The sequence below is a fragment of the Microtus pennsylvanicus genome, chromosome 1, assembly GCF_037038515.1.
Source record: "Microtus pennsylvanicus isolate mMicPen1 chromosome 1, mMicPen1.hap1, whole genome shotgun sequence".
NCBI lineage: Eukaryota > Metazoa > Chordata > Mammalia > Rodentia > Cricetidae > Microtus > Microtus pennsylvanicus.
This window is the reverse complement of record NC_134579.1, coordinates 217,824,849-217,840,464: the sequence shown is the minus strand read 5'-3', so window position 1 is coordinate 217,840,464 and position 15,616 is coordinate 217,824,849. Positions and strand designations below refer to the sequence as shown.

Genomic DNA, 15,616 nt, shown 5'->3' with positions numbered 1-15,616 from the left:
AACAATAATAAAATTTAACACAATAAACTTTGTCTTCCAGCCAGCAGGCAGATAGCCAAGCTCTGTGAAGGGCAGTGCTAGGAACTGCAGAGAGTGTGTGGGGAGCTGTGAGGAGCTCTGGGGAGCACCTAGGCTCTGGGAGGAGCTGTGTGGACTGCGGAGATGTAAAGGAGCATGTGGGCTGGGAGGGAGGCAGAGCAGCCTTTAGGTCACAAGTACTCGCTCAGTGGTCCCCTGGTTGTAAGCCTCTTCTAAGTTACGCCCAGACTGTAAAAATGGCACAGGATTGTGTCTGCTTCCAGAGGCAGCATGGTGACCGGGAGTGGGTATGTTAGCTCCACACAGTGTGGTAGCCACAGAGCATCACAGAAAAGGAGGCGGACCTGCATCACATCCAAATACGGCAAAGAACTTTAATAAATTAAAATGCAAATAGAGGAGAAGTAGAGAATAATTTGACTTCTATTAAAAGTAAAAACAAACAAACAAACCTGTCTGTGAGTTAAGAGACAAACAGCAGGTCAATATCACAAAATGCAATCTTGACTTCTGCCTGTCTGCAAAGGTCAGGGACATGCAAACTCCTCCACCAGGCTTCTACCTCAGCCTGCTGATTTTCTAGTCTTCCATCTGACTCCTTGTCTGCCTCCTGCCTCCATCCTGGCTTGCGGTAGGTCCCTGGCTCGATTGCTTCCATTGCGTGGAACATGCCCTCAAGTTTTAACTCAGACACTAGCTCTCCAGACCAGCTTCAGAGCCGTCTGCAGGAACAACCAAACTTGTAAGCCCCTTGGGAAGGAATGCCAAAACAAGACTATGGTAACGCCACCTCCCACCAGATGAGAAGTCCATGAAACCGAAGACCAAGCTGATCCCCAACACTGCCTCTGGCCCCTGGCCACGACACTGGCACTCAGCAAAATGCCAGTGTGTCCTTCTAAAGAGCATTCAGGGAAGTAGGTCAAAGCAGGGAAACAAGGGTCCCACAGAGAAGCCCAAGTAACAGACCAACCACGGCGGCAGCTGGTGCCCAGCGTCCCCAGTGGAAGCCCAATATGATACAGATTTTGTATTTTATGGCTTTGGAAGACATTCTGCCAATGTGACCCCAGAAATGCAGCTGGTTTCAGGTAATGGATGAACAAAGGCGGGCTTCTGACCGATGTCTCTGAACTGAGTGTGTCTCTGGGCCCCTGGACGATGTGATATTAGCACCGAGTGTGACAGAGTCCTGAGCTTCATGGGAGTGCCGAGTTCGGCTCCTGGGGAGGGAAGCCTCACCCTCTGGTACCATCTGGAAGGAGCTTGACATGGTGGACTTTCCCCACCCTGCAGCACCGGTGGCTGGGTACAGGTGCCTTCCTTCCTCTAGCCTGTCCCGTCCACGAGGTGGTCCTGGCGTCATGTGACTACGCATTGAACCCTGCCTGTGGTGGCTTCCGTCTGTAGCTGGCTCAGAGGGACCCTGACCTGCCTCCTTCACTCTTTCTCGAGAATTTTGCTTTGGAGTGTGTCAGTGTTCAGGAACTTTTAGTTGAAGGGTAGAACTGGGCACGGTAAATACTTTATTGTTTGGAAGATCCAGCGGTGATATAGAGGAAAGCTGGTCCTGGTTATGTTTACCAGTGGCCAAAGCCTGAATTCTCCTCCACGGCCCAGAGCCATCCTTGCCAAGGCCTGAGAGTGATCAGTGGAGGTCAGGAGATTGAAGAGGAGATTCCTGTGGTTACTGAGAGGAACCTGGGGAGGTCACTTCCTAGGAGGAGTCATGAAGGTCACACCCAGGCTTCTATCCAGGGCCTCTCTAGCCTTAGGTCTTAGGTTCCTATTGACCAGGCCTTGATCAAAGATAAAGTGGACTTGGACAGCGGGCAGTAGTCACCCAGCACCAGAACGAGGTCCCAGTGTTCTTGGCCCTGAAGAAGCTTCCAGGTGAGCTCTAGGATCTGGAGGGAGGTATGTAGGGGGCAGGTATTCCACAAAACATACGGCCCGGTCCTCTTAGGGCTAGGGAGTGGGGGACACCCAGGGGACTTTCCCTGCCAGAGCTGGGGCTGATTCTCTACCTTCTCGTTAAGATTTAGAAAGCTCACCATTGTCTCTCAGAGTCCCATGTGAATGTGGGCAGGATATCACAGGCAAGTCAGTCTGTCAGGTGACTGATCTGTTCAACCCGACCAGCGGTCCTCAACCTGTGGGTTGTGACCTCCTGGGGATCTCAGATGGATATCCTGCATATCAGATATTTACATTACGACTCGTAATGGTAGCAAAATCACAGTTATGAAGTATCAATGAAATACTTTTATGGCTGGAGGTCTCCACAGCATGAGGGACTGTATTAAAGGGTCACAGCGTTAAGAAGGTTGAGAATCACCGAGTTAGGGCGGACCCTGAATGGGAATGGCCTGGCCTCAGATATCTCTGTGTGTGGACACTGGAACGTCAGGAGGTTGGCTTTCGACCTCTAAAGGTCTTCAGTCTGCAGGAGAAGGGGGGTAGGGTACAGAGGGTGAGTTAGAACAGGGGGACGGCTCAGCACACCCGCTCTTCTCCTCTCCTACTACCTACTTCCTGCTACTTCCAGAGGTCAAATGGTTCTAATCTCACCGACCAACCCTGCCAGCTATGAGGAAAGGGACTGGTGTGTGACCCTGTCCCTAGTGAGTTGGGGGACTACCTGTGAGCCTGAGGTGGCGGGAGAACACACAGGTACTGAGTCGCACCTGAGCAACAGAAGGGGGAGAGTGGAGATGTAGGGTGAGCTCATGACCGTCGCTCTGTGCGGTAGACGTCAGAGTGGGCTATGGGTAGAAGCGTAGTGATGTTCAAGGACAGGTTTTCCTCCCAGCTGTGGGTTCTCTTGCCTCTCAGACACCAGCAAAGGAGTAAATCTGACACATGAAATGAAGGGTGGATGAAAGATGGAAGAGGCCAGGTGGAGGGACACCTAAGACCACTGGTGTGAGGACACAAGCCATGAGAGGACAGGTTTTCCTCTCAGCTGTGGGTTCATGAAGGGTGGATGAAAGATGGAAGAGGCCAGGTGGAGGGACACCTAAGACCACTGGTGTGAGGACACAAGCCATGAGAGGACAGGTTTTCCTCTCAGCTGTGGGTTCATGAAGGGTGGATGAAAGATGGAAGAGGCCAGGTGGAGGGACACCTAAGACCACTGGTGTGAGGACACAAGCCATGAGAGGACAGGTTTTCCTCTCAGCTGTGGGTTCATGAAGGGTGGATGAAAGATGGAAGAGGCCAGGTGGAGGGACACCTAAGACCACTGGTGTGAGGACACAAGCCATGAGAGGACAGGTTTTCCTCTCAGCTGTGGGTTCATGAAGGGTGGATGAAAGATGGAAGAGGCCAGGTGGAGGGACACCTAAGACCACTGGTGTGAGGACACAAGCCATGTATGCTCAGCCTGTTTCCTCTGCACTGAGACACTGAGGTGCATGCAGGCACATGTGGGCAGGAAGGCAGACAGGCACACACGCACGCACACTCACTCACATGCATGCACACACACACATACACTCATACACACACACATGCACATACGCGTGCACACACACACACACACACACACACACACACACACACACACACACACAGACACACACACCACAGTGGGCTTGGGTTTGTTCTCCACTTACAAGCACGAAGGAACAGGAGGACTGGATTACAAATGCCTCAGATCTCTGTTACCTTAATGGAGTCTTTGTCTTCCACGAGCCAACTCCTGGCCACTCTGCTCCTCAGCCCCAGTCCAACCAGCTCAGCCACGGCCCCGTTGACTCTCTATACTTCCTAGTCTGGGCTGTCTTGCAGAGCGAGTCTCCCCACTTGCTGTCGAAGGAGATCTCAAGATAGCACACAGGCATTTCAACTCCCTGTTCCTTCTGCCAGAACCAGGAGGGTTGCTCTGTGCCTTCAACATGGGCTCTCTTGCACATTTCTCTGTGGACCACAAGGGTGGGTGACATTCAGCTCTCCAGACCCCGTCGGTACAGTGACTAACCCATGACAGGTGCTCAGTAAAGAGGGGCAATGAGGCTGGGAGCTCCGACAAAGAACTGCAGGCCAGGGAAGGCTGGCAACATTTGAAAACAGGCTGAGCATGGGCGAGAGCAGCATAGAGATAAACAGCCGGCTCACGGGCTAGGTGCCCACCCTGCGTTTGGAGCCCCGCTCTCATTCCCTTTCCCAAAGCCGACTTACAAGGTCTGCTTGGGAAGGGCAATGATTTATTGGGCCACAGAGATGTTCTCATCAATACCAGCTACAAACTAAAGACCCAGGGTAAGATAAAAGTTCCATCTAGCTTCTTGAGGTCACATGACTGAGTCCACAACGTCCTCACACAGCTTCAGGACTCCTGCCCGGTAAAGTCACGGGCTCTCTATCCAGCGTTGGTGTGAGGAAAGGATCCCCACTTCATAAATAAAAGCCCTGGACACTGAGTAATCAAAGCCAGGTAGATGATTTTTTTTTGTTTTGTTTTACAGAGTTCCGGACATGAAGCATAAAATGCCTGGTATGCCAATTCAGTATAAAATAGTTTCTTTAAAATCATATTTCCCTGCTCCCTGAATGCTTCATTGGTGGAATCTTCAGGGGGTACAGTCTTCCCTGCATGTCCAACGTAGCCCCACCCCAAATCCACCATCCTTGGAGGGCTTGCAGTCTTTTCCCCTCTTGTTCTAGGTAGGGCGAGGCACACAGTATATTGTATTTCAACCCTAAAATAGACTGAAGTGTCCAGGTGAGCAGGGCCAGCTGCTGGCTCAGGAAGCCAGGGACCTGGGGCCTCCTGCTTCTCCGTGATTCTTGGACGGGGTTCAAAGCCCTGAAAATGGGCCATAAATTTTACACTAGGGGGTGTGTCTTACCTGGGGGCTCTGACATCACCATGGAGAAGCTGCCCAGCCTCAGAGGCTGACATCCTGGCTGAGGGCCAGCCCCTCCCACAGCCCTGGCTGTGAGTGCACAGCTCCCGGCCCCCCTTGTGAGTCACAATCCTGCCTGCTCTCAGTACCCTGCTACATCAGCCTGACTTCTCCCTCAGCTGAGCGGTGCCAGCCTCCCTACCCTTACCAGGCCATCTCAGCCTTGGGACCCTGCTAGGCAGTACCACTGAAGAGGAACAGATCAAAAGGGATGGGCAGGTATGACCAGGTGTGTGTTCCTTTGCCTTGGAGGAAGCAGTTGATGACTGTCTTGCTGGCAGCCCCTAAGCCGCAGGTCTAGGTTGGGAGGAGGGGTCTGGCAGGTCTTTGGGAGGTTGGGTCTGGCTTGGCTTTGTGACAGGCCACTACCTAAGGCACAGAATTCAGAGACACGTACTAGGTGAGCTGTGCCAATTTGCACAGCTGTCTGCTAGGGGTCACTGGGGTCTGGAATGGGCTTGGGGTTTCCTTTTAGATGAAAGTAAATAGCCCAACCAAAAGTGTTTCCCATCCACGTGCGCTGAGGGAAAGACCCAGGGGACCTGTAGGAAGGGGAGCCATGTAGAGAAAAACCCAGGCAACACAGGCTGCTTCTTCCCACCTTCTGCTTGTCTATACGTGTCATGGCATACTCCTTTCAATGTCCGGATAAGTTCCTGGACTAGGGTATGGACAAATGCCTTCAGGAAGCTGAACAGAGATTGTGAACACGGGTGACCAGTGAAAATAAGGCAACTCTTGTGACTTGATCTATGTAAGATGGTTGGAAAGAAGCCAGACTTGGGACCTATGGCATGACCCTGGCTGACCCCAGCAGACCATTGCAGAAGGGGATTTCTCGTACTCAGTGGGTGTCTGGTCTGTTTTGCAGAGTTCCTCCTAAGAAAATTGACTGTTGGAAGTATTGTTCCCTTGGGAATACTTTTCTTGGGAAAATTAGATGATCTTCTAAAAGAATAGAATAGTATGTAGGTTTAGCAAATAGAATAGAACGTGAGTTCAGTTGCCCAGAGGAGAGCTTGAGGAATCAAACACGAGACTCTGTATGTAGGTGTGTGCACACAGTATGCACATACAGACATGTGCACCTATATACGCTGAATACAGTAAGCACATACAGACATGTGCACCTATATACGCTGAATACAGAATGTGATGTGTCTCACAAAGGCACTTTTTACAATGTATTCTGTTGTTTTTAGCAACATCTCCATTGTTTGATTTTACCAGTAAAGACTCGGGAGCCAGATGCTGGGGTGAAAGCCTGCCAGCTCTGAGAGGCAGAGACAACACCCAGTTGACCTTCCTCCTCAGCCAACATCTCAGAAACCTTCCTCTTCTACACTGCCTCGAAAACTGTCCCCTTCCTCTACTTCCTGTGTGTCTCTCTATCCATCCTCCTGTCTCCCTCTTACTCTCTATGGTTTTTTCCTTGATCAGCCTATCTTCACTTCCTGTCAACTGGTTGCTTGCTCTGCCTCTTGACCTATGGTTGTCTTTTTAAAAGTCCTGTTTACAATATTCAAGCAGAAATCTCTTAGCTTAAAGGTGTGTGCTAGGACTAAACCACACCACAACTAGAAACAGGATTTTCTAGTAAATAGTGCAACCTCAGGGTTCACAGTTTGATCAAATATCCTGCACCAATATTCATGCGTACATACATATATACCTGTGATTTTTTTTCATGAAAATGAGCTTTTCCTATATTTTTCAAGCCAAGTAATATTTTTTCCTGGTCATTTTATGTGTGTGAGTGTTTTGCCTACATGTATGTCTGTGTACCATGTACATACCTGGTACCCATGCAGGCTAGAAGAGGGCATTGGATCCTTTAGGAATGGAGTTACAGACAGTCATAAGCCACTATGTGTGAGCTGGGAATAGAACCCAGATCCTCTGGAAGAGCAGCAACTGCTCTTAACCACTGAGCTATCTCTCCAGCCCCAGTCTTTATAAAGGGCCTTAATAACATTGGGTAGTTTTCCTCTTTCTGGAGTCTGCCCGCAGACCTTCCCTATGACTGGCTCGGTAGCTCCTGGTCTGACCACGGCCAGCATGGTGGCACTTTACAAACAGGCTTTGCCATTGGCTGACACAGAAACAAACTCCAGGAAAAGACATAAAAGATCTGAATAGTTTCTTCAGGAGGCCGTTTGTTTAGCTGGGCTAAGCGATGTCTGCTGCACATTGTGGTCGATAGTCAGCCCTGGGGTTTCAGGAACTCTGGAATATATACTAAGAGGAAACTTCTTCCCAAGCTGAGGTTGCACTGATGTAATCTGCTAAAGGGAAAAGGAGGAAGCATGGGGTATACCCATTCCTAGAGCACAAGAATCCCAGAATTCCTAAAGGAAGCAATAATCTCCATCCTTGAATACTCATGTTTCATGTTCCTGCAGGAAATTAATAGAATCAATGAACATTTATTTGGTGCCGCTTTTAGATTTCAAACATAAATGCCGAGGAAACTGACAGCGGCGGCTCGCAGGAGCGCCTTCCCTAAGAGCTAGCCATGCCTAGACTTCCCAGTTAGGAGTCTCTTCAGCGTCTCCGCAGGGGGGTTACTGAAGAAAGGCCTGTGAAGCTTGCAGTCCCTGCTTTGGGCCCTGGCAGAGCAGTGACCTGGTCGTTACACCACCTGGAATCCTGAGGTTAAAAGGCTTCTTCCTTGAGGTCCATAGAAAGTACTGGGTCTCTCACTCTTCCTTCAGTGAGTTCTTGTCTGCCCACAGCTTTAAGACCACAACTAAAGTCCCATGTGGGTGCTGTTCTCGCTGTTGCGGTTTTATTGGTTTGTTTCCCATTTTGACATTAAGCTGGTGTCATCTGAGAAGGGGGGAGTCTTAGCCAAAAAGACACTTCCATGAGTTTGACCTGCCTACAGGTGTGTGGACATTGTCTTGATTGATGGCTGACAGGGGAGCGCCCAGCCTACTGTAGTTGTACCACCACTGAGAAGGTGTTCCTGGGGTGTATATGAAAGCAAACTGAGCCAGTCAGAAAGAACAAGACAGCAGAAAACGTTCCTCCACGGCCTTTGCTTCAGTTCCCACCTCTAGTTCCAGGGTTGAATTACTGCCCTGACTTCCCTCATTGACGCAGGTGTGACCCAGGAGTTGTAGAATGAACGAAACCTGTCCCTCCCTGTCTTAGTCACTGTTCTATTGCTGTGAAGAGACACCGTGCCCATGGCAACTCTTATTTTTTTAAAAAAAGCATTTAATTGGGCTGGCTTAGAGCTTCAGAGGGTCAGTCCATTGTCCATCATGACAGGGAGCGTGGTGGCAGGCCGGCAGACATGGTGCTAGAGAAGGAGCTGAGAGTTCTACACTGGCTCAGCCAGCACAGGGAGACGTGCCAGGCCTGGCCTGGACTTTCGAAATCTCAGACACCCCCAGTGTCATACTTCTGTCAACGAGGCCAGCTCCTAATCCTCAAATAGTTCCACTCCCTGATGGCATTCAAAGAGATGAGCCTATGGGAGCCGTTCTTATCCAAACCTCTACACTCCCAAAGTTGATTTTGGCCGGGCTTTATTACAGTAGTAGAAACCCTAGGACAGGTGTTAACTACAGGTGGGGTGACGCCTGAGACTTGGACTGTCCCTGTCTAACCTGGGGAGCAGGTAGGGTGATGCCTGATACTTGTACTGTCCCTGTCTAACCTGGGGAGCTTGACCACAGGTCAGTTGTCTTTCACAGTCAGATCAGCTTCCAGAGCTTACTATTCTCTTCTCCCATCCAAGTGTAGGTCTGTAGGGCTGTGTCTGTCAGTCCAGGCAGGAGCCAAGACCTGGGACAATAAGTACATCCTAGCTTTTGGCCGTGAAATCACACCTAAAACTCTTTTTACCTTAGAGATCGGGCAATTCTGTAGATAGCTCTCGAAGATCATCTCTTGCAGACTTCCATGTTTTCCATTTTCAACATCCCCCCTTGACAGAGATGAGGAGAGTCCTGGGGGAAAGACTCAATTAATCAAAACATTGATGCTGCCAACCAATTCCCAACCTGAAGAGCAGCCAAGGACACGATCTGACTTGCCAAAGGGAAACTAGACCTCTTGGGGGGATTCCATAGCCGCTGAGGTCCCTGGAAGATCTAGATGGACTCTGAGGAGCAGAGCAGCAGCTATTAGAAGCTGCTTTCAGGGTCAGTTGCCAACCCCAAAACAGAGTCCTGGGAAGTTTGAGAAACCAATGAAGAAAGAGACTAAAAGCAAAGAAAACACCAGAAGCTATCACATCGCACACAAGTCATTTGGGGTAACTATAGACAGGATGATGGAGTTGAAGGCTACTAAAACATCTCCAGAAAATTAGACAGAAAGCATTAAAGTATCGCTTTCTATATTGCTCCAGCTCACCTTGTCTATTGTCGTTTGCTGGGGATTACTCTGATTAAGGGTGGCTCCAGGGCTCTATAGTGTTAGCCTCTTGGATCCTCACAGCTTCCTAAACAGAAGTTTAGAGATGTTTCAGGGCTAGGAGGATGATGCAAGGTTGTTTCCAGGGTTCCTGTGTTTGTGTGTGCACAGGCGCACCGGCATGTGGAAGCCTGTTGAGACAGGCTCTCTCATTAGAGAGTTCACCGTGTTAGGCTAGACTGGGACTCTCTCCTCTTTCCACCTCTGGAGCCCCGGCGTTCAAGTACATGCCTACCATGTATGGTGTTATTACTCATGTGGGGGCTCAGCCTCAGGTTCTCACAATTGTGACGTAAGTGCTTCACTGACTGGAGAGTGGTAACCCCCTTCCCCACATTAGAATACCTTGCTAGCCTAGTCTTGCTCTATTGTCGGTTTTCAGAAATAATAACCCATTTAAATATTCAACCCATTTAATATTTAAAACCAAGTATCCCACAAGGCTTGTCTTTCCAGGAACCAGGTAAGCTACAAGAGACTTGTCTCCATTATTGGTGGTCATGTCGGTTACCAAGGCTGTGGGATTCACTCGCTTGGTTCATCCTTGGCAGAAATGACGGAGGACACAGCGCTTTGGGAACGGTCTAAGAACAACTGGGTAGAAGGATGCTTTCGGGAGACAAGGTCTTCCTAGGAAGCTCTGGCTGTCCTGGAACTCTGTGTGAGCCAGGCTGGAGTCAGACTCACAGAAATGTGCCTGCTTCGGCCTCCAGAGTCCCTAGATTAAAGGGTGTGGCACTGGGTGCAGCATGGGGTGTTTCTTACTTGTCTTGTATAGTGGGTAGAACACTGTGTGACACTCTGGACCTAGCCTGTCTGTCTAACATGCGCCCACAAGAATCTTTAGTGTTAATTAGCAAGTGAAGCTCAAATCCAGTTCCACAGCGAGTGCCAGCTCTGTCTTAAGGACTCAGTGACCACGTATGACTGGCAGCTGCTTGTCCAACCAGCACCGTTCTGGGCTGGCATCCTGGGCTTTGCTGTCTTATAATGGGTCCAAGATTTCAAATACTAATTATTACACATGAAATGGTACATGTAAAATTGCTCTCTGCATATAATAGGATACCATATTCAACACTTAAAGCATCATTGCAACATAGTGAAATCACGTTTTTGCACTACTAAGTCCATGGCTCTGGGATCTTATTGCATTAAATGTTTGTCAGAAGTTAGACAAGGCATCTAAAGTTGATGTTTTTTGCTTTTTTTTGTTTTTGTTTGTTTGTTTGATTTTTTTTCTTTTGAGACAGGGTTTCTCTGTCCTGGAACCCACTCTGTAGACCAGGCTGGCCTCGAACTCCCAGAGATCTGCCTCCCTCTGTCTCCTGAGTGCCAGGATTAAAGGTGTGCACCTGCTTTGTTCTTTAGGACAGAAGAATATTCCGCATTCTGCACCTCTGGCAATTTCTCTGGACATAGGAGTTACTCTCAAAGGTACGTAAGATGTGATATTCCTATCTGAAAGTAATAGGGAAAAAATTGCAGAGGAGCTGATTAATAAGTCAATCTCCCCAGAGAATAAGCATGAGGTAGACTTGGGCCTGCAAAAGCCAGTGTATTAACGATCCAAAGCCTTAGTGGCCAACCGACTTCTCACTCAGAGAGGGTGGGACCGCACGGTAATGGTCCCATTTCTTGTGCTCCAGTTGGTTTCTTTTAGGGAAACACAAGTGTATGTATCCCCTGACATCCACTGGTAGTGACACATGTCTGTCTGTGTAATGGGGAAGAACGTGAAGAATGTCCTGGTGGTTTCCTGTGGATTCTTCCTTCTCTTCGCAGCCTTTGGAGGCCTACAGAACCTGCAGGTGAGATATATTTATCATGTTATCCGATTCACACTGGTACAACTCACACATTCCCACACTCCCTGGCACAACCCACACTCTCCCACACTCCCTGGCACAACTCACACACTCCCGCATCCCTGGCACAACCCACACTCTCCCACATCCCTGGCACAACCCACATTCTCCTGTATCCCTGGCACAACCCACACTCTCCCACACTCCCTGGCACAACTCACACACTCCCGCATCCCTGGCACAACCCACACTCTCCCACATCCCTGGCACAACCCACATTCTCCTGTATACCTGGCACAACCCACACTCTCCCACATCCCTGGCACAACCCACATTCTCCTGTATCCCTGGCACAACCCACACTCTCCCACATCCCTGGCACAACCCACACTCTCCCGCACTCCCTGGCACAACCCACACTCTCCCACACTCCCTGGCACAACTCACACACTCCCGCATCCCTGGCACAACCCACACTCTCCCACATCCCTGGCACAATCCACATTCTCCTGTATCCCTGGCACAACCCACACTCTTCCACATCCCTGGCACAACCCACATTCTCCTGTATCCCTGGCACAACCCACACTCTCCCACATCCCCGGCACAACCCACACTCTTTCGCACTCCCTGGCACAACCCACACTTTCCTGCACTCCCTGGCACAACCCACACTCTCCCTCATCCCTGGTACACCCCACACATTCCCTCATCCCTGGTACACCCCACACATTCCCGCATCCCTGGCACAACCCACACATTCCCGCATCCCTGGCACAACCCACATCTCCCGCACTCCCTGGCACATTCTTTATTTTTTACAAATGAAGCCCTACGAGGTGCAGTCTTGTTCCCACAGAGAGATACCAGAGCTCCACAGCCCAGGTGTGTGACCCTGGGGCAAGGAGGAGGCTCAGGACACTTTGCCTTTGAATGGAAAAAAAGAGATAAATGAAACTATTGTGGATTTTATGTGCTCTGGGCTTTGTGGTTGGGCAGAAATGTCAGTTTGCTAATCCTCACTCGACCTTATGAGAAGCTTTAGGCAAAACTATGAACTTTGACAAAATCATCTGCATTTTGAACAGTTATGGAATCCTTCTTGCTCAAGTCCGCGAGTCTGCTTGAAAACCATGCAGCTGCCTCCAACAGGTTGGGCTCAGGGGTCATGTGCATCTAGGTCATATGGGCCCGGATCCTTTGGGGCGGGGGAGGATTTGACAACTTTTCCTGTGTCAATTACAGTAAAAGGGATATCTGTCTGTCTGTCCATCTGTCCGTCCATCCGTCCGTCCATCCATCCATCCATCCATTGTTTGCCTTCCTCCCTTCCTTCCCTTCCTTCTTCTCCCTCCCTTCCTTCCTTCCTTCCTTCCTTCCTTCCTTCCTTCCTTCCTTCCTTCCTTCCTGCTGTTCTTCCATTCTTTTTTCTTCTTCTTTTTTTTTTAAGACGGGGTTTCATGTAGTACTGGCAGCACCAGCTCCATGCTGATGCCTGCTCTCTGGTTTCTGATAGCTCCTGTGTTCACCAGCTGAAGATGGTGGATGTTGTGTCTCCACAGTCTTGCATGGCCCTCTAGTGGAAAGCATTCCCGAGCCTTTCCTCGCCCTGATTAAGAGACTACTGTATGTTGATGCGATCAGGTCTACTCCATGCAATCTCCATGTGCTTGTCTTTATATGTCTACTGCACAGACGAGCTTGTCTAGCAGATGCCAGCCTAGGCATTGGAGTGTGGGCACTCATGTGGAAAAGGCCATTAGCTTCTGAAATTCTGGCTCTCCTTAGATACTGACCCGTCTTCCTTTCCAGTGGTCTGCAGTCAAAAGCAATTGTCAGTCACAAAAGTCCCTCCCTAATTTGTTGTAGTAATGTGGGCAACAGAGAAATCCCAACATTGACAGACGCTGTTAGAGTCTCACTAGAATTGTGGAGGAAGCAGGCAAGCTCACAGCTGTGAGTGAAACACCCAGGACAAAACTGTGTGTAAAAGGACCTGGCTGGACCATACTTCTAGCTACTCCATAAACACGAAGTACCCAGACAACTCCACTTCAGAGGATGGTGCTTGACTCCTTCTTTTAGACAGATTGTAGAGGTTTTAGGGATGGGCTAGAGGAAGTCTGTTGAGTGCAGTGGGCACAGAACATGGGGGAGGGCAGGTAGCATGCTAGGGGAGTATCTCTGTTTCTTTCCTCTCCTCCCCTTCCTCCTCCCCTTCCTGTACTCTTTTTGTCATCCTTCCTCCCTCCTCTTCCCCTCCTCACTTTCCTCCTTCTCCTCCCCTTTCTCCTCCTCCTTCCTCTCCTTCCCTTCTGTTCTTCCTCTTGCCATTCTCTTCTTCCTCCTCTCCCCCATCTTCTTTCTCCTTCCCTTCCTCCCCCTCCCCTTCCTCTTCCTCCTTCTTCTTTTCCTCTCCTCCCTCATCCTCCTCTCATTCACTTTCTCTTACAAGTGGCAGAAGAAGAAAGAGTTCTTCTGGTTTCTTTGGCCACAAATCCAGTAGTGCCCTTCAGAGGTCTGGGTCAGTTCACATCAGTGTTATGTGGGGCACTCCTGTGGAATAACAGTGAGTCATTGTATAGCACAGAGCTCTGGATAGTAGGCACTGCCTCTGCTTTGTCGGGGGTCTTCCCCGCAGCTCCACCATGGACCCCTCCCACCTTAGCCTTGAGACCAAGCAAAAGTACAGTTGAAGGTCTCACAGTGGCCATTTCCGAGTCCTGGCGGCATCCTTCCTGGTAGTCTGGGAAGCTGGCTTTATTTCCACTGCAGCAGTTCCCTTCTGTAAGAAGGCTGGTATCTGGTAACTCAGGGTTTGAGGGGCCTGAGCCTGGGGCCAGCACCCGCACAGTCCCCTCCTCTGATGGCTGGCCTTTCTTCCACAGAGCAGCCTCTACAATGAGGATGGCCTGGGCGTGGCGACCCTCAGCACCATCTACTGTACTATGATGCTGTCCTCCATGTTCCTCCCACCTGTCCTCATCAAGAAGTTTGGCTGCAAGTGGACCATGGCGGGCTCTATGTGCTGCTACATGATCTTCTCCCTGGCCAATTTCTACCCCAACTGGTGTGTGTGCCTTGGCTCTCATGCAGATGGCTGTCCTCTGCGACTGAGTTAGAATATGTCCCTCTGAGCACCGTGACAGTATGACACCTTCTCAATCTTCCCTGTGTCCCCACCGACTTCCTCCCATACTCCTGACCCCAGTGCTGACCTCTTCTTGGGATTTCCCCAACTCCCTCACAACCCCCTGCCCTCACCACATCCTCATGGCCCAAATGGTTAGGAAGTCTGATATAGGTAATTCTCAGGGACTCAGCCAGCAGGGACGGACATTGATCTTTTGAGTGTGGACCACATTGGCCTCTTTGGGCACACCCTGATCCCTCTCCATCTTGCTGGGCCTCTGTGTGGATGCATACTGATCCCTTCCTCCATTCTGCTGGGTCTTTTTGCAGGTACACCTTGATCCCTACTTCCGTCTTGCTGGGCCTGGGCGCAGCTCCTCTGTGGTCGGCCCAGTGTACCTACATCACCATCATGGGAAATCTGCAAGCACAGAAAGAGGGGAAGCTGGCCAAGGATGTGGTGAACAAGTACTTTGGCCTCTTCTTTCTTATCTTCCAGTCCTCTGGAATGTGGGGCAACCTCATTTCCGCACTGGTGTTCAGCCAGATGCCCAGTAAAGGTAAGTGTGGGGGCTGCGTAGCCTTGGGAATAGCCCGGTCTCCATGACAGCAAAATGAGGTCCAATTCCACTCCCATACCTGTCCTTACTGTGGAGGCAGGCCATCCTACCCTCTGCGGACAGTCGAGAGGCTAAGTCGCTGTCTTCTCCACAGGTACCCTGTGGAGATTGGGGAAACCCTGGGGAAAGGGTGTCATGAGGAAATTGGGCATCCTTAAATCCTGCTAGTGTGATGTGGGTCCCTGGAGTTGCTGAGAATTTACATGACTTATTTCCCTATAAAACTGAGCCACAGGCCACTGTTAAAACCACCTGTCAGACTCCTTATCCCACAACTGGGAGAATATTCCAGCGCTGCCTTCCCTCAACCCCACCCAGCAGGGACCCCAGGCTGGAGGACTTCCAGCCTTCCATTCTTGTGGCAGAGCCTTCCGGAAGGGGCAGTCTGGGTGAGGATGGCCTCTCTCCCTCCATCCTGGCATGAGTCTGGCTCGGCCCAAGCCACGTGCTGGCAGGAGCTCAGAAGTCACCACCTTCCTCCCTCCACAGTGACAGTGTGTCTCAGGCAGGAACGATGCAGGCAACACATGTGGTCACAGTCACTGCCACTCAGCCAAGATGCTGCAGAAACTGATGTCAAACCCAGCCTCTGTGTCACAGCAGGGAAGGGCCGTGGGCTGCTCCCTGAGTAGTGAACTGATCAATCCCCCCCATTGGCATTGTCCAGAGACTAATCTAT

General features: G+C 50.3%; 1 protein-coding gene across 1 annotated transcript in view; it reads left to right on the top strand.

Moving 5' to 3' along the window:
• The first annotated feature begins 976 nt into the window (after window positions 1–976).
• Window positions 977–15,616, top strand: part of Unc93a (unc-93 homolog A) — a 35,149-nt gene continuing 20,509 nt past the window's right edge. Inside the window, exons 1-5 of the mRNA XM_075959311.1 lie at window positions 977–1,130; window positions 10,749–10,814; window positions 11,027–11,188; window positions 14,074–14,255; window positions 14,648–14,877. Coding sequence (XP_075815426.1) covers window positions 11,087–11,188; window positions 14,074–14,255; window positions 14,648–14,877 — 514 coding nt within the window. The 5' untranslated portion in view covers window positions 977–1,130; window positions 10,749–10,814; window positions 11,027–11,086. The remainder of the gene's footprint in view (window positions 1,131–10,748; window positions 10,815–11,026; window positions 11,189–14,073; window positions 14,256–14,647; window positions 14,878–15,616) is intronic.